The sequence below is a fragment of the Eschrichtius robustus genome, chromosome 10, assembly GCF_028021215.1.
Source record: "Eschrichtius robustus isolate mEscRob2 chromosome 10, mEscRob2.pri, whole genome shotgun sequence".
NCBI classification, from domain to species: Eukaryota; Metazoa; Chordata; class Mammalia; order Artiodactyla; family Eschrichtiidae; genus Eschrichtius; species Eschrichtius robustus.
The window spans coordinates 44,255,187-44,273,155 of NC_090833.1; the positions used below are offsets into that span (position 1 = coordinate 44,255,187).

Sequence of the window (17,969 nt, forward strand, 5' to 3'; positions counted from 1 at the left end):
TGTTTAACCCTTATCCACTTGACCTGTCTGAGCCTTGTTTTTTCCTTCACATCTAAGGGCTGAATTTAAAATTAGATAATTTAACAAAGGACTTTTTTAAATTTAAAAAATTTTAAAAAACGATTAAGTGCCACATTTATTATAGTTTTATAAATTTCTTAACCACTTAACATGAATAAAGTGTTAACATGAATAATTTTTAATAGGTCCCTATCATTTTTCTGTGTGTCATTGATGAAGCTTCTAAGCTTTTCCTAGTACTCCATGGTTTTAGACTTTGCAGAGTGCGAGTATTTTTAGGAGTATATGTGTCACACTAGAGCAGAATGGACTGGAGAGTGAAATTTATCGGTGACCTTTTAAGCATGGAAGCTTGGAGTTTCTTCTTCAGTGTTTCATGCTAGTTTGCAAATTAGGTTAAATAAATTAGCTCACATTGTCTCAAATTGTAACCCTTTGTGTGAGATTGACCATAACTTTAAACAGTGTAATCTAGGCAGTAATGACCAGGCTTGAAAGAAAAGGATCCAGTTTACTTTAGGGCCCTTTCTCTTTTTGTTTGGAAAGTTCTGGAAAATTCTATCTACATCAATTTGTATGTTAATGCTTTCACCACTGAATTTGATTTATAATATTGACTCGTTAATATTAAAAAACAGCATTTTTCACAGTAACTTTTTTGAGGCTTCTTTGTAAATGGTAAGAAGAGGAAAAAAAAAAAGAAAAACCCATGTACAGTCACAATTATCTAGGCCGCATTGGTTTTATCTAAACTTATTGACTTACTTAAATAATACCAGCTGAGAAACTTTTCCCTACAGAAAAATGCAGGCTAGAAATAGTACATAATAAATGGGTAAAACACCTCTCTTTATAACTTCTGTGATTCCAAACAAAAACATGTAAATAAAAATTCAAATGATAGTATCTAAATCACAGCATTATCCTGGAGAAACTGTGCAGTAAAAGCAAAAAAGTTAATGTGATCTAGAGATTAGAAACACCTACTAATCTTTTAAAAATACCTGGATCATCCTAAGCAAGAAATGGATGTGTATTTCATTTGCTTTCAAGAAAACTACTGTACTAACTGGAAAGTGTAAACGTGGTTCCATGGGTTTCTAAGGATCTTGCCTGTGAGGATAAGAAAGGTAATGTGTTCCATACGTGGCAAACCATAGAGGTATTTCAGGTATATCAGTAAAAAACACAATCGCTACAAAGTAGAGGAGAAAAAGAAGCAAATCAGAAAGCGCTGGCAGAGACCTCAAGCACAGCATTCAATCAAATGCGTTGAACTTAACAGAATAAAGTAACCCTCTCGGGGGGCACTTTGTTTTGCCTCTCCCTTTAGCACCCCTATCCCTAAACAAATGGGTCACAGGCCAATGAACACCTGAGGAACGATATTCCCCAACCGCACCCTCAAGTCATTCCCCAGAGTTTCTCTCTGCAACCATTCTTACTATGTGGACCACGCCTTTTTATATCCAGAAGCTTTAGCCGAAAGACACTTGTTTACCTTGGAGCAAATTAGGGATCATTTGTTACCAAAGATTTTCAAAAAAACACTTCCCTCCGCAAGAGCAGAAAACAAAGCTCCCTGCCAGCCACATGCCAGGTACTCCCACTTGGGCCTTACTTGTTCTCGTTGCTCGCGTCATAACGAGGCATGGGGTCTAAGTCGTTCCCATTCACGTCACAACTCGCCAGAGCATCCTATGGTCACAGAGGAGAGAGAGAAAGGAGACCAGACGTTCATTAATTAGCCATGCCCCTGAAGGCTCATGCCTCCTTAAACACATTTCTGCAAGAGAGTAATTAGAGTAAATAATACACTCATGGTCCGGTGGTGTCAGGATGCCTTGTTCTGTAATAATCAGTGTCATATCTTTCCCCATGAAGGTGAAGAAATACTCTCTGCAGACCAAAGACGTGTCCAGTCCGCTCTTGCCAGCACTTTTCCCTCATACCTAGCACTGACCCCTCACCCCAGTGCTTTGAAGATGTCCTCGACAACCACCTTCTCTGCGAAGTACTGCTAGAACACCTAGAAGACAGTGATTTATTCTTCGCCGACTCGCTCTGTATTCCTTACTTCATTTCTTGAGTGTGCAAATTCCTTATCACAATTCAAAGATTTTTGGAGACAGAAATCATTCATAAATAATTGGCAAGCCAATTAAAAATCATTATTAGAAATCTATTATATCAGGTATCTTGGGACCTCTATTAGGCAATATTTGTCTGGTTTCAGATGTTTTAACTACTGTAAAAGGGTCTACAATTCAAGACTTCGTACTAACACCAAAAGGTCTTTTGCCCCAACCAAAATAATGATCAAAATTTTGTTATATGTCAAAGTTCCAAAATGAAGCAGAAGTTTCTTTGAAACCAAAGCTGAATTTATTTGTTTGCTTTTTTAAATGATTGTGAAAAATCTTCAAATTACTAAAAAAAAAAAAAAAAAAATTAATGGATTGCTCCATCATCCAAATTTATATCACCATAGATAGAACTAATTTAGGATGTTTTGAATTTTCTGATGCTTTATGATGATTTATTTCTGTTATCAGTTTTAGTGAAAGTAAATGCTATCTTTGTTTTCTGTCTTTATCAAAGGCTCTTGTTTCTGAAAATAACTTAAAGTACATGGAGTCTGAATTTTTTGGGGGGAGTAAGCAAAATACACATGACATATAAAGGTGATAAGTCTCTGCTTCCCGTACAAAGGAACACACAAAGCAGCCCACCTCAGCAGTCATTAGAGCATGAAGGACAATACTGTGCAATTTCACTTATAAGGAAACAGAAGCCCGAGACAGGTTACGTGACTTGGCCAAAGGCATGAAACGAATTGCCTATGGAATTAAGACTGGAACCCAGCCACCCCATCCAATGTGCTTTTCTCTACTCTTCACCAGCTGTAACATTAGGAGAATCAAAAGGGCACCAGTACTGCTAATTGCACAGGTGAATTGTGGAGAATTTTCTTTCCAGGGAGAAAAAGTGAAAGAGGTAAAGAATGCAATCACATTTAGGTTAAGGCTCTTTGTGTTTAATCAAATGCATTTCTATGCAGTGGGGAGTAGGAACACCTTGCAAAAACTGCACTGCATACGATAAGAAAGACTTCTTTGCTAGGCAGTGGACAGGCACAGTTCTGTTCTTTATATGACCTGGGCTAACTCACTTTAGTCTTCAGGCCTCAGTGGCTACCCTATCAAATGAGGAGGCTGAACTGAAGTTCCTTTTTAGCTCTAAAATTCCATTCTGTGAAGAGACACAAGTTTATCTGAGTGTGCTTGGAGGCAGGGTAAGGACAGCCAATCAAGTGTCTCGTACAAATGAGAACTAAATGAACTTGCAGTTCCTTCTCTCTCTCTCTCTCTCTCTCTCTCTCTGTTTTTCAACCTTAGGGAAAATCATCTAATTTAGGAGAAACTGTTTCAACATTTCATTGTAAAAATTGATTTGTGAAGTTTCTTAGCTGAATTTTCGAAACAAAAAGGGCAACAGGGTAGAATACTGAGAGGCAAAGCAGTTCAAGTTGATAAAAGTATAAGGTGATATTGGGTGGTCCTGAGTGAAGGAAGGTCTTCGTAGGTCAGAAATACGGGTGGCTGTGTGAGCCAGTGGTAGTTTCTGATGTGTCAAGGAAGTGACTTGGAAGTATTTTATTTGCAAAGATAAAAAGAGAATCTTTTCAGGTTTGAGTGACAAAAGGAAAACTAATTGAGAGAACAAGTGTCATGCAATAAGTGAGACTGAGCAAATGAAAAATAAACATTGGAGAGCATATATGGCAATCGCTACCTAAATGGTTTCATGAGAAGATGAAGCGGCAGATGAGAAAGAAGCCAGAGGAGAGATGGTCAGAGAGACAGATACAGGGAGTCATTCCCACAGTGCAGGGAAACCATGTCTTCCCATGCTGAAGAGAGAGAGAGAGAGAGAGAGGGCGACAGAGAGAGAGAGGCGGGGAAATAGCAAATTTCAAGAGGACAGTATGTCCGCCTTAAGGAAAAGGCCATGTCCATTCTGAGTTGAGTCCAGGACAATGGGCCACTGCCGTGTCCACCAGTTACCGAGGAGCAAAGAGGAGAGAAAGGCAGCAGGCCTGCGAGGATGGTGGGTCCTTCGTGTTAATGTGCAACGGGAAGCTATGGGCCGGGCCCCTCTCAGAACTCTCCACAAGCTCAGGGCACCGTGAGATGGGCTGGGCTTGCTGACACTGCCCCCTTAATGGTGATGAATATAGAACAGAGAAGAGAAAAATCTGAGGAGATGTGGTCCTCCAGTTATAGCCCAGGGTTTTCTGTGGGGACCTTCCGTAAACACGAAGCAAAGCTTCCCACCCTGGCCCCTGACTTTCCTCCTCAAGGATCAATACGAGTCCTGACTTCATCATGATTTACAGCTGCTTGTATTTTCAAGGCTGTGAGAGGAAACTTGCAAGCTGAGAGAAAATCACCAACTTTGAAATTTTTTTCAATAACAACATGAAATACAATATAGGAAAACTCATACAACCAAAGTTTTGGGATTGAAAGGAGTTATGAAGGGACAGAGAGGGACATAGGTAAAAGTGACTGAAGTCCTAGTGGGTATGCAGTGATACCAGTGTTCTAGTGGAAGCAGTCGTCAACAGAAAAGAGCTTAGAAGGCACTGGTGTTGAGTGGGATCCACCAGGAGTCTCTGCTGAGTCCTGACAGGAATCAGAGAGCTGCATCTGCAGATAAGAGGGAGTCACTGCAGGCTCTTAGGTAACAAAAGAGATATTTTAGGGAGAACACCAAGGTGTCATGAGAAACAAATTTGAGCCGAGAATGGCATATTGGGAGATAATTATGGCATTTTTAACCAAACTTAGGAAGGAGAAGCTGATGGAAAAGGAGGCGTTTGGAGAGTAGAAGAGAGAGGGGTCATTGACCTACTTCCAGGCAGGAAATATCATGGTGGTAAAGGGGACCCCAGGGACAGAAACCGACCCCAGTGTCCAGTGGGCACCGGGTATCAAGACTGTGGTTTTCAATGAAAGTACTGAGTCTCAGCCCTTTCACTTGCATCTGTGACCTTGGGCTCACCTTATGTTCTGAGTCCTGGAATCTCAGTCCTTTCTTAAGCAAGGGAATTGACTGATTCCTAAGGACTACTGGGAGGCCGTTCATTACTGTCCTTTAAAAAGGGAGAGGCAGAGAGAGAACGAGACTCGCGGAATAACTTGAGAAGAGTTCTAAGCACGCTTTCTCCATAAAGGAAACAAGGAGTGCTATCTGGCTGCATGGATGAACTGCTGAGAAGAGTGGATGTTGTCAGTAGCACGTGGGATTGGTGCTGGGGTTTCTGCTACCTTATCACCTGCATTTTGTCATCAGAACATCAAAGGCACACAGAAGTGGATAGCGGGATAGCCTTATCTCCTGCTTCCTGCCCTCCAAGAGTGCATGCTTTATAAGACGGGAGCAACACGCAGAGCCTATTGTACCCGCTGGCTGCATTTTTCAGTGGTTTCCCCCCTTTTGGAGCATCCTAACATGAGTTCCATTGTTTCCCAGGAGGGAAGCTGCTCTGACCACAGCAAATACTCACGTAGTTCTGCATCAGGTCTGGATGGGTCCTCTCAATGCCATCATCCAGGATGGTGACCACGATGTTCTTGCCCGTGTAGCCTCTCTTCCAGGCTCCTTCGATATTCATGTCTGACTGGCAGGGATGTGTGTTGTCACTGCAGTGCTAAAGGTGTAAGAGGGAGAACTGGACGTTGCAGATTACCAAATAGTGAGGAGGCTGGAAAATCACCTACTACTTAAGACAATGCGTTAAATTAACAGGAATTTGCTGGATCGTCTGTTCAAGTAGAAGCGCAGATCTCCAACATGACAACAGGGGAAGGGAGGAAGGATAGATGTGGGGAAGGAAAGCAAGACAGAAATCTCTCCTGCCAGTTCTGCCCTGTTCTAATACCTTCGGAAAAACATGATAAATAAAGTATATCTCAACAGCAGAATAATGGGTGCACCATTTTATTGTTAGCATGTATTAATGACACATAAAAAGGGATTGTAGCATTTCATTTATAAACCCAAACTAGATAACTGAAGAACATATACATTATAATTTCTTAAACAGGCAACTAGAAAAGCCTGGCTGCAAAAAAACCCCGGCAGCTTCTGTACGGTGCCAGCCAGAGGTGTGCCACTGCTGTGAGAAACCCATTAATGAGAAAAAATAACAGTTTCTTCAAACTTCTTTCAGCAAATTAACAATGAGTGTTGTCTCATAATTTGTAGGGAGCCAACAGACTCGTTCAGTGCTACTTTGAGAAGGGAGAGAAGAAGAGTGCAGAGTCCAGACAGGGGACAGGCACAGGAAAATGTGCGTGAGGGCTTCAAATGGCAGGCTGAAGAGGCATCGAATCTTAGCTCATTAGGTGTAGTGATTTCATTCCACAATGGCTACAACATACAAACACATCAAGAAATAAATTAAACCAGCAGTTCTTCCCGATATAATTGACTAGCATTCATCCAACCCACACAATTACTCCTTCAAGGTCCATCTCTATGAAATATCCCTCTGAGTGGCGTTTTCCAGGTTCTTAAGGCTCAGCAGAGGAACAAAGGAAAAGGGATGTGCCGTAGCCTACTGCCATGGCAACGCGAGCCCAGGTCCTCAACATTCACTATCTTCCTCCTGCTTTGTAACAGTTCAGCACTTCAAGAGGCGAAGAGAACATGAGCTCTGTATGCTCTAAGCATAATGGAGACCCCACTGCCACTGATTCATCTAACACATACTTTATTGAGCACTTACTACGTGCTGGGGTATGGCAGTGAACATGGAAGATGAGGTCCCTGTCCTCATGACCTCTCTAAAGGGGAAACACAGATGATAAAGAAAACAAGGAAGACCATTCAGAACACTCCTTATGTTTTAAAGGAATTGAAGAGGGTAATATGGCGGTCAATGCTGAGCAGTCTGAGTACACACTTCTCTGGGGGGGGATGGTCAGAAAAGACCCCAGTTGCTGAGAAAGTGAAATGTGAGTTGAGATATGACTGATGAGAAAGAGCTGGCTTGCCCAAGAGCTTAGACCTTGTCGTGGTAGAGGACACAGCAAATGCAATGGCCATAAGGTGAGAAACAGATTAGTGCATTGAAGAAAGAGAAAGAAGATGAGGTCTAGCTGAAGCTTAGTGGATGAGCAGGAAAATGGCATAAAAGGTAGCAGATCAGAATGGGCAGCAGAGGTCAGGTCATCCCAGGCTTTGTAGCCATGACTTGACTTTTATTTTAAGTACAACCTAAATGGAAGCTCACCTCTTTCCAAACTTTACCCCTCAAAATCAAATGCTAACTAGTGGCAGATACCTCTAATACCTTTGTCGAACATTATAAACACACTTGAATAGTTTTATGGATTCATTCTGACAAATGGTGTACCCATTTTTCATCACAGATAATATCAATTTCATTGAAAATAGGGGCTTATATATTTTATGAACATTTGTAACTTTCTGTCACTTTCTTGACTTCTTTCTGGCACTTGAGGCCCTGCACCACCATCTATTACTACACTGATCCAATTCCACTCTCCCCTCTCTCCCCAGTTTTTGGAGCACAGCTCAGGACCTACTGCCTCCCACTTGGCTAGCTCTTCCCCTTCCCTGAACTTAGGAATGAAGAGAGACAGACACAGACACACACACACAACACACCACACACAACACACACACACAACACACAACACACACATAAAAAAAACATTCTGTTCTACACAGTCCAACCTCAACTTACTGAATTCTGCTGAACTGTGGTTGAATGTTGAATCTTGTGTGTGAATTTTGGCTCCTTTGTAAGCCTCTAGAAGACTATGCATTAAACCAAGTCTAGTCTAGGATTTCAGTCAATATTGGCTTATCGCTTACACGCCAGAAGTGAGGGCATATTCTCCACTTTATATCCAAGTTCACATCTGCCAAACGCTTGCTCCTCCGACCTCGTCAGAGATATCCAGCCAGCTAATGCTTGATTAACAGATCATGAAAGAAACAGTGTAGATTTACAAAATGCCCATGTTTTTCAGAAGTCTCATTCTAGCCAAGAGTTTGGGCCTCTCCTCACCAAATATTTTAATTTAACACAAAGCAACACTGACAGGTTTCCATTTCATTTTTTTCTTTTTCAAAACCTGCTCTGGCCACCTGTGGTATCGTTTGTGACACAAAGTAGCATTAATGTGGCCAAGAGGTGGGTGGGAGGAAGGAAATGCACAGGAAATGGGTCACCCACACATGGATAACTGTCCTGGAGTGGAGGGATGCTGCCTGAAATTGTAATTATGAAAACTGAAGAAAACCCACCGTGTATGGAAAACATGTGTGTTCAAAGTGGAGCAGTTAGGTTTCTTTCTTCCACCTCTGCTTCTGTTGAATCTGACTTCACCATTAAATATTTTTGAACCACTTTTTTTCTTTTCATCTGCCAACATGGTATTGGTAGAAGGGGAAGGAGGGGAAATATCCAATTGATACTTTCATTTGGATAATCTAATATATCAGGTAGCTAAAATGTCAAAGAAAAAAAAAAAGATGATCAGAGCCAGGGGTGTTTCTGGAAAATGAGTAATAAGATCAGTGGACCCTTAAACGAGGACCCTACATCCTGAACGTGATCTTTAGATTTTTAACACCATTTCAAGTAGTCCAGGCTTCCGAACATGTTTCTCATGTCACTGTTTCATAAGCCCAAGGTATCCAAAGAGCAAAAACTACAGAAAATACTGACGTCACTCAATGCAGCCCAAATGAAAAGGAATTAATCATTTCCTTAACTGCCTGATCAAAATGGTCTTTAAACTGGGCTCTATTTACTTGACAGCAATCTGTGTTACAGCATTACCCAAAGGCAAAAGGAACACATATTAGCCATGATTTCCTCACACTCAGCCTGCCATGTTAAGAGATCTGTGCCAGAGCAGGAATTAAGACTAGTGTCTGGAACTGTGTTACCACATATAGTCCCGAGGCTGGTATTCACAAAAGGGGCCAGTCAGAAATTTCCAGCAGATTTAAAGCTGATGAAAACCACATATGTGCACTGTATATGTAAGACAAATATTTAGAGTACATATATGCACCTTCAGCTCTGAATAATGTCCTGTATTTCAATAATAGGCTATGCACAGATGACAAAGTATTTAGAAAGGACACAAAATAGCAAATATCTACAGAAACAATGGTTACTACCTAGGTCTCTCATTTCCTTATCAATAAAAACTTTTATTCTTTTTCAGGAATGAAATTTTAGAGATTATTCTGTGAGTTCTAGAAAAGGCCTCTTCCATACCACGGTTATGAGCTCTTTTGCTTATAAACCATTCTGGGTGTGTCTACTTCTCTTGTGTCTTTATAAACATATCACAAAGTTTGCTAAATGAAAGAACAGTTTATACCCAAAATAAACACCTTTGTTATGCTCTCACCACCATTTTCCTCAGACTGGGGGGGTGGGTCGGAACCCTCAGTGTCATTATTTTTAAACTTTTCCAGGTTCTTAAGGTCTCCAATGAACTGCCAATTTATATGCTGCCAATAGTCTGCTAACACTGAAAACATCTGTTGTTCATTTCCATTGATAAAGTGGTTCATAAGACTGCGTCTCTGACTCTACAACGTTAATAAGAGAGCAGAATTAAATACACAAAAAATCTGTTTTAAGAAACAGACTCAAAGACATAGAAAACAAACTTATGGTTACTAAAGGGGGGAGGCAGGAGAGGGATAAATTAGGAGCTTGGGATTAACAGATACACACCTCTTTTTCTTTTTTTTGTTTTTTAACATCTTTATTGGAGTATAATTGCTTTACAATGGTGTGTTAGTTGCTGCTGTATAACAAAGTGAATCAGCTATATATACAGCTACATCCCCATATCTCCTCCCTCTTGCGTCTCCCTTCCACCTCCCTATGAGACCCCTCTAGTTGGACACAAAGCACAGAACTGATCTCCCTGTGCTATGCAGCTGCTTCCCACTAGTTATCTATTTTACATTTGGTAGTGTATATATGTCCATGCCACTCTCTCACTTCGTCCCAGCTTACCCTTCCCCCTCCCCGTGTCCTCAAGTGCATTCTCTACGTCTGCGTCTTTATTCCTGTCCTGCCCCTAGGTTCTTCAGAACCATTTTTTGTTTTGTTTTAGATTCCATACATATGTGTTAGCATACGGTATTTCTTTTTCTGACTTACTTCACTCTGTATGACAGTCTCTAGGTCCATCCAACTCACTACAAATAACTCAATTTCATTTCTTTTTATGGCTGAGATATTCCATTGTATATATGTGCCACATCTTCTTTATCCATTCATCTGTCGATGGACACTTAGGTTGCTTCCATGTCCTGGTTATTGTAAATAGAGCTGCAATGTACATTGTGGTACATGACTCTTTCTGAATTATGGTTTTCTCAGGGTATATGCCCAGTAGTGGGATTGCTGGGTTGTATGGTAGTTTTAGTTTTTTAAGGAACCGCCATACTGTTCTCCATAGTGGCTGTATCAATTTACATTCCCACCAACAGTGCAAGAGGGTTCCCTTTTCTCCACACCCTCTCCAGCATTTGTAGATTTTTTGATGATGGCCATTCTGACTGGTGTAAGGTGATACCTCATTGTAGTTTTGATTTGCATTTCTCTAATGATTAGTGATGTTGAGCATCCTTTCATATGTTTGTTGGCAATCTGTATATCTTCTTTGGAGGAATGTCTATTTAGGTATTCTGCCCATTTTTGGATTGGGTTGTTTGGTTTTTTGATATTGAGCTGCATGAGCTGCTTGTATATTTTGGAGATTAGTCCTTTGTCAGTTGCTTCATCTGCAAATATTTTCTCCCGTTCTGAGGGTTGCCTTTTCATATTCTTTATGGTTTCCTTTGCTGTGCAAAAGCTTTTAAGTTTCATTAGGTCCCATTTGTTTATTTTTGTTTTTATTTCCATTTCTCTAGGAGGTGGGCCAGAAAGGATCTTGCTGCGATGTATGTCATAGAGTGTTCTGCCTATGTTTTCCTCTAAGGGTTTTATAGTGTCTTGCCTCACATTTAGGTCTTTAATCCATTTCGAGTTTATTTCTGGCTATGGTGTTAGGGAGTGTTCTAATTTCATTAATTTTTAAAAATACATTTATTTATTTATTTTTGGCTGGGTTGGGTGTTCGTTGATGCGCGCAGGCTTCCTCTAGTTGCGGAGAGTGGGGGCTACTCTTAGTTGCAGTGTGTAGGCTTCTCATCACGGTGGCTTCTCTTGTGGTGGAGAACGGGCTTAGGCACACTGGCTCAGTAGTTGTAGCGCAAGGGCTTAGTTGCTCCGTAGCATGTGGGATCTTCCTGGATGAGGGCTCGAACCCATGTCCTCTGCATTGGCAGGTGGATTCTTAACCACTGCACCACCAAGAGAGTCCCTAATTTCATTCTTTTACATGTAGCTGTCCAGTTTTCCCAGCACCACTTATAGAAGAGGCTGTTTTTCTCCACTGTATATTCTTGCCTCCTTTATCAAAGATAAGGTGACCATATGTGTGTGGGTTTATCTCTGGGCTTTCTATCCTGTTCCATTTATCTATATTTCTGGTTTTGTGCCAGTACCATACTGGCTTGATTACTGTAGCTTTGTAGTATAGTCTGAAGTCAGGGAGCCTGATTCCTCTAGCTCCGTTTTACTTTCTCAAGATCGCTTTGGCTATTCGGGATCGTTTGAGTTTCCATACAAATTGTGAAAGTTTTTGTTCTAGTTCTGTGAAAAATGCCATTGGTAACTTGATAGGGATTGCATGGAATACGTAGATTGCTTTGGGTAGTATACTCATTTTCACAATGTTGAGTCTTCCAATCCAAGAACATGGTATGTCTCTCCATCTGTTTGTATCATCTTTAATTTCTTTCATCAGTGTCTAATAGTTTTCTGCATACAGGTCTTTTGTCTCCTTAGGTAGGTTTATTCCAGGTATTTTATTCTTTTTGTTGCAGTGGTAAATGGGAGTGTTTCCTTAATTTCTCTTTCAGATTTTTCATCATTAGTGTATAGGAATACAAGAGATTTCTGTGCATTAATTTTTTTTTTTTAAGTTTTAATTTATTGATTGATTGATTGCTTGATTGCTATGTTGGGTCTTCGTTTCTGTGCTAGGGCCCTCTCCAGTTGCGGCAAGCGGGGGCCACTCTTCATCGCGGTGCGCGGGCCTCTCACTATCGTGGCCCCTCCCGCTGCGGAGCACAGGCTCCAGATGCGCAGGCTCAGTAGTTGTGGCTCACGGGTCCAGCTGCTCCGCGGCACGTGGGATCCTCCCAGACCAGGGCGCGAACCCGTGTCCCCCGCATTAGCGGGCAGATTCTCAACCACTGCGCCACCAGGGAAGCCCCTCTGTGCATTAATTTTAAATCCTGCTACTTTACCAGATTCGTTGATTAGCTCTAGGAGTTTTCTGGTGGCATCTTTAGAATTCTCTATGTATAGTATCATGTCATCTGCAAACAGTGACAGCTTTACTACTTCTTTTCCGATTTGGATTCCTTTTATTTCTTTTTCTTCTCTGACTGCTGTGGCTAAAACTTACAACACTATGTTGAATAACAGTGGTGAGAGTGGACAACCTTGTCTTGTTCCTGATGTTAGAGGAAATGGTTTCAGTTTTTCACCATTGAGAACGATGTTGGCTATGGATTTGTCATATATGGCCTTTATTATGTTGAGGCAAGTTCCCTCTATGCCTGCCTTCTGGAAGGTTTTTATTATAAATGGATGTTGAATTTTGTCGAAAGCTTTTCCTGCACCTACTGAGATGATCACATGGTTTTTCTCCTTCAGTTTGTTAATTTGGTTTATCACATTGATTGATTTGCTTATATTGAAGAATCCTTGAAGAATCCCTGCATTCCTGGGATAAACCCCACTTGATCATGGTGTGTGATCCTTTGAATGTGCTGTTGGATTCTGTTTGCTAGTATTTTGTTGAGGATTTTGGCATCTTTGTTCATCAATGATGTTGGTCTGTAGTTGTCTTTCTTTGTGACATCTTTGTCTGGTTTTGGTATCAGGGTGATGGTGGCCTCGTAGAATGAGTTTGGGAGTGTTCCTCCCTCTGCTATATTTTGGAAGAGTTTGAGAAGGATAGGTGTTAGCTCTTCTCTAAATGTTTGATAGAATTCGCCTGTGAAGCCATCTGGTCCTGGGCTTCTGTTTGTTGGAAGATTTTTAATCACAGTCACAATTTCAGTGCTTGTGATTAGTCTGTTTATATTTTCCACTTCTTCCTGGTTCGGTCTCAGAAGGTTGTGCTTTTCTAAGAATTTGTCCATTTCTTCCAGGTTGTCCACTGTATTGGCATATAGTTGCTTGTAGTAATCTCTCATGATCCTTTGTATTTCTGCAGTGTCAGCTGTTACTTCTCCTTTTTTCATTTCTAATTCTATTGATTTGAGTCTTCTCCCTTTTTTCTTGATGAGTCTGGCTAATGGCTTATCAATTTTGTTTATCTTCTCAAAGAACCAGCTTTTAGTTTTATTGATCTTTGCTATCGTTTCCTTCATTTCTTTTTTCTTATTTCTGATCTGATCTTTATGATTTCTTTCCTTCTGCTAACTTTGGGGTTTTTGTGTTCTTCTTTCGCTAATTGCTTTAGGTGTAAGGTTAGGTTGTTTGTTTGAGATTTTTTCTTGTTTCTTGAGGTAGGATTGTATTGCTATAAAGTTCCCCCCTAGAACTGCTTTTGCTGCCTCCCATAGGTTTTGGGTTGTAGTATTTTCATTGTCATTTGTTTCTAGGTATTTTTTTGATTTCCTCTTTGATTTCTTCAGTGATCTCTTGGTTATTTAGTAGCATATTGTTTAGCCTCCATGTGTTCGTATTTTTTACAGTTTTCTTCCTGTAACTGATATCTAGTATTTTGTTACTGCTGATTTCCCCTTTTTATTGCTGTTAGGATTTGCCTTATGTATTGAGGTGCTCCTATGTTGGGTGCATAAATATTTACAATTGTTATATCTTCTTCTTGGATTGATCCCTTGATCATTATGCAGTGTCCTTCTTTGTCTCTTGTAATAGTGTTTATTTTAAAGTCCATTTTGTCTGATATGAGAACTGCTACTCCAGCTTTCTTTTGATTTCCATATGCATGGAGTATCTTTTTCCATTCCCTCATTTTCAGTCTGTATGTGTCTCTAGGTCTGAAGCGTGTCTCTTGTGGACAGCATATATGTGGGTTTTGCTTTTGTATCCATTCAGCCAATCTATGTCTTTTGGTTGGAGCATTTAATCCATTTACATTTAAGGTACTTATCGATATGTATGTTCCTATTATCATTTTCTTAATTGTTTTGGGTTTGGTATTGTAGGTCTTTTCCTTCTCTTGTGTTTCCTGCCTAGAGAAGTTCCTTTAGCATTTGTTGTAAAGCTGGTTTGGTGTTGCTGAATTCTCTTAGCTTTTGCTTGTCTGTAAAGGTTTTAATTTCTCAGTCGAATCTGAATGAGATCCTTGCTGAGTAGAGTAATCTTGGTTGTAGGTTTTTCCCTTTCATCACTTTAAATATGTCCTGCTACACCCTTTTGGCTTGCAGAGTTTCTGCTTAGAAACGAGCTGTTAACCTTATGGGGATTCCCTTGTATGTTATTTGTTGCTTTTCCCTTGCTGCTTTTAATATTTTTTCTTTGCATTTAGTTTTTGATAATTTGATTAATATGTGTCTTGGCATGTTTCTCCTTAGATTTATCCTGTATGGGACTCTCTGCACTTCCTGGACTTGTTTGACTATTTCCTTTCCCATATTAGGGAAGTTTTCAACTATAATCTCTTCAAATATTTTCTCAGTCCCTTTCTTTTTCTCTTCTTCTTCTGGGACCCCTATAATTCGAATGTTGGTGCATTTAATGTTGTCCCAGAGGTCTCTGAGACTGTCCTCAATTCTTTTCATTCATTTTTCTTTTTTCTGCTCTGCGGTAGTTATTTCCACTATTTTATCTTCCAGGTCACTTATCCGTTCTTCTGTCTCAGTCATTTTGCTATTGATTCCTTCTAGAGAATTTTTAATTTCATTTATTGTGTTTTTCATCATTGTTTGTTTGCTCCTTAGTTCTTCTAGGTCCTTGTTAAATGTTTCTTGTATTTTCTCCATTCTATTTCCAAGATTTTGGATCATCTTTTCTATCATTACTCTGAATTCTTTTTCAAGTAGACTGCCTATTTCCTCTTCATTTGTTTGGTTGGGTGGGTTTTTACTTTGCTCCTTCAGCTGCTGTGTATTTCTCTGTCTTCTCATTTTGCTTAACTTACTGTGTTTGGGGTCTCCTTTTTGCAGGCTGCAGGTTTGTAGTTCTCGTTGTTTTTGGTGTCTGCCGCCAGTGGGTAAGCTTTGTTCAGTGGGTTGTGTAGGCTTCCTGGGGGATGGGACTGGTGCCTGTGTTCTGGTGGATGAGGATGGATCTTGTCTTTCTGGTGGGCAGGACCGCGTCCGGTGGTGTGTTTTGGGGTGTCTGTGAACTTATTATGATTTTAGGCAGCCTCTCTGCTAATGGGTGGGGTTGTGTTCCTGTCTTGCTAGTTGTTTGGCATGGTGTGTCCAGCACTGTAGCTTGCTGGTCATTGAGTCGAGCTGGGTCTTAGCGTTGAGATGGAGATCTCTGGGAGAGCTTTTGCCATTTGATATTACGTGGGGCTGGGTGGCCTCTGGTAGACCAATGTCCTGGACTCGGCTCTCCCACCTAAGAGGCTCAGGCCTGACACCCTGCCAGAGCACCAAGACCCTGTCAGCCACACGGCTCAGAAGAAAGGGAGAAAAAAAAGGAAAGAAAGAAAAATAAATAAAGAAAAGAAAGTTATTAAAATAAAATTTTTTAACGTTATTAAAAATAAAAAAGTAATAAAAAAAAGAAAAAGAAAGAAGAGAGCAACCAAACCAATAAACAAATCCACCAATGATAACAAGTGCTAAAACTATACTAAGAAAAAAAAAAAAGTGACAGACAGAACCCTAGGACAAATGGTAAAAGCAAAGCTATACAGACAAAATCACACAAAGAAGCATACACATACACACTCACAAAAAGAGAAAAAAAATATATATATATATATAAAGGAAGAGAGCAACCAAATCAATAAACAAATCTACCAATGATAATAAGCTCTAAATACTAAACTAAGATAAACATAAAACCGGAAACCAATTAGATGCAGAAAGCAAACCCCATGTCTACAGTTGCTTCCAAATCCACCACCTCAATTTTGGGACGATTCATTGTCTATTCAGGTATTCCACAGATGCAGGGTACATAAAGTTGACTGTGGAGATTTAATCCACTGCTCCTGAGGCTGCTGGAAGAAATTTCCCTTTCTCTTCTTTGTTCACACAGCTCCTGGGGTTCACCTTTGGATTTGGCCCTGCCTCTGCATATAGGTTGCCTGGGGGGGCTGTAGCTCAGGCCAGGGGGAGGGAGGGATACAGAATGCAGGGTGAGCCTGCAGTGGCAGAGGTTGGAGTGATGTTGCAATAGACTGAGGCACACCATGTGTTCTCCCAGGGAACTTTTCTCTGGATAACGGGACCCTGGCAGTGGCGGGCTGCACAGACTCCCGGAGGGGTGTGGATAGTGACCTGTGCTCTCACACAGGCTTCTTGGTGGCTGCAGCAGCAGCGTTAGTGTTTCATGCACATCTCTGGTGTCCGCACTGATAGCCGCGACTCACACCCGTCTCTGAAGCTTGTTTAGGCGGTGCTCTGAATCCCCTCTCCTTGTGCACCCCGAAACAATGGTCTCTTGCCTCTTAGGCAGGTCCAGACTTTTTCCCGGACTCCCTCCCGGCTAGCTGTGGCACACTAGCCCCTTCAGGCAGTCTTCCCGCAGCCAACCCCAGTCCTCTCCCTGGGATCTGGCCTCCGAAGCCCGAGCCTCAGCTCCCAGCCCCCACCTGCCCCGGCCAGCGGGTGAGCAGACAAGCCTCTCTGGCTGGTGAGTGCTGGTCGGCACCTATCCTCTGTGCAGGAATTTCTCCGCTTTGCCCTCTGCGCTCTCCTCCATGGCTCTGAAGCTTCCCCCCCGCCACCCCCCATCTCCGCCAGTGAAGGGGCTTCTTAGTGTGTGGAAGCTTTTCCCCCTTCACAGCTCCCTCCCAGAGGTGCAGTTCCCATCCCTAATCTTTTGCCTCTGTTTTTTTTTTTTTTTTTCTTTTGCCCTACCCAGGTACGTGGGGAGTTTCTTGCCTTTTGGGAAGTCTGAGGTCTTCTGCCAGCATTCACAGTAGGTGTTCTGTAGGAGTTGTTCCACACGTAGATGTATTTTTGATGTATTTGTGGGGAGGAAGGTGATCTCCACATCTTACCACTCCGCCATCTTGAAGGTTCCCCCTACACTACTTTATGTAAGCTAAACAAGGTCCTACTGTATAGCACAGGGAACAATATGCAATATCTTGTAATAACCTCTAATGGAAAAGAATCTGAAAAATAATTTATATATATTCTGTATACCAGAAACTAACACAACATCGTAAGTCAACTGTACTTCAATAAAAATAAATAAATAAAATAAAAATAAATAAATAAAATTTAAAAAATCTGTTTTATAGACAAATTCAGAAACATATCTAGTTAGCTGAGTAAAGTGTAAAAATACGCTTGGAATTCTTTGTAAAATTTGGAGTCAAAAAGCTCTAAGAAATAGAAAAAAAAAATAGAATCATTACCCTCTTAAGTGGACATAGAACTGACATGTACTAGATTCTTAGTATGGCCAAGCATTGTACTAATCCCTTTATATGAACTAGCTTCATTTAAGAGTCAGAACAACTACTGGAGAGAGGTACTTTTATCATCTGCTTTTAACAGCTAAAGAACATGAGACTTAGCCTAGGTAACCTTCCAAAGGTCAAACAGCTGGTCAATAGTAGAATTAGGATTCAAAACCAAGCAGCCCTATGGTC

The 17,969-nt window shown here is 41.0% G+C and overlaps 1 protein-coding gene across 2 annotated transcripts in view; it reads right to left on the minus strand.

Moving 5' to 3' along the window:
- The window catches only part of PCSK5 (proprotein convertase subtilisin/kexin type 5), a 451,875-nt gene that overhangs the window by 324,439 nt on the left and 109,467 nt on the right, over window positions 1-17,969 (minus strand). For both annotated transcript variants that reach the window (XM_068551986.1, XM_068551985.1), the window contains exons 4-5: window positions 5,594-5,737; window positions 1,643-1,719 (exon numbers count right to left, since the gene is read on the minus strand). In XM_068551986.1, coding sequence (XP_068408087.1) covers window positions 1,643-1,719; window positions 5,594-5,737 — 221 coding nt within the window. The remainder of the gene's footprint in view (window positions 1-1,642; window positions 1,720-5,593; window positions 5,738-17,969) is intronic.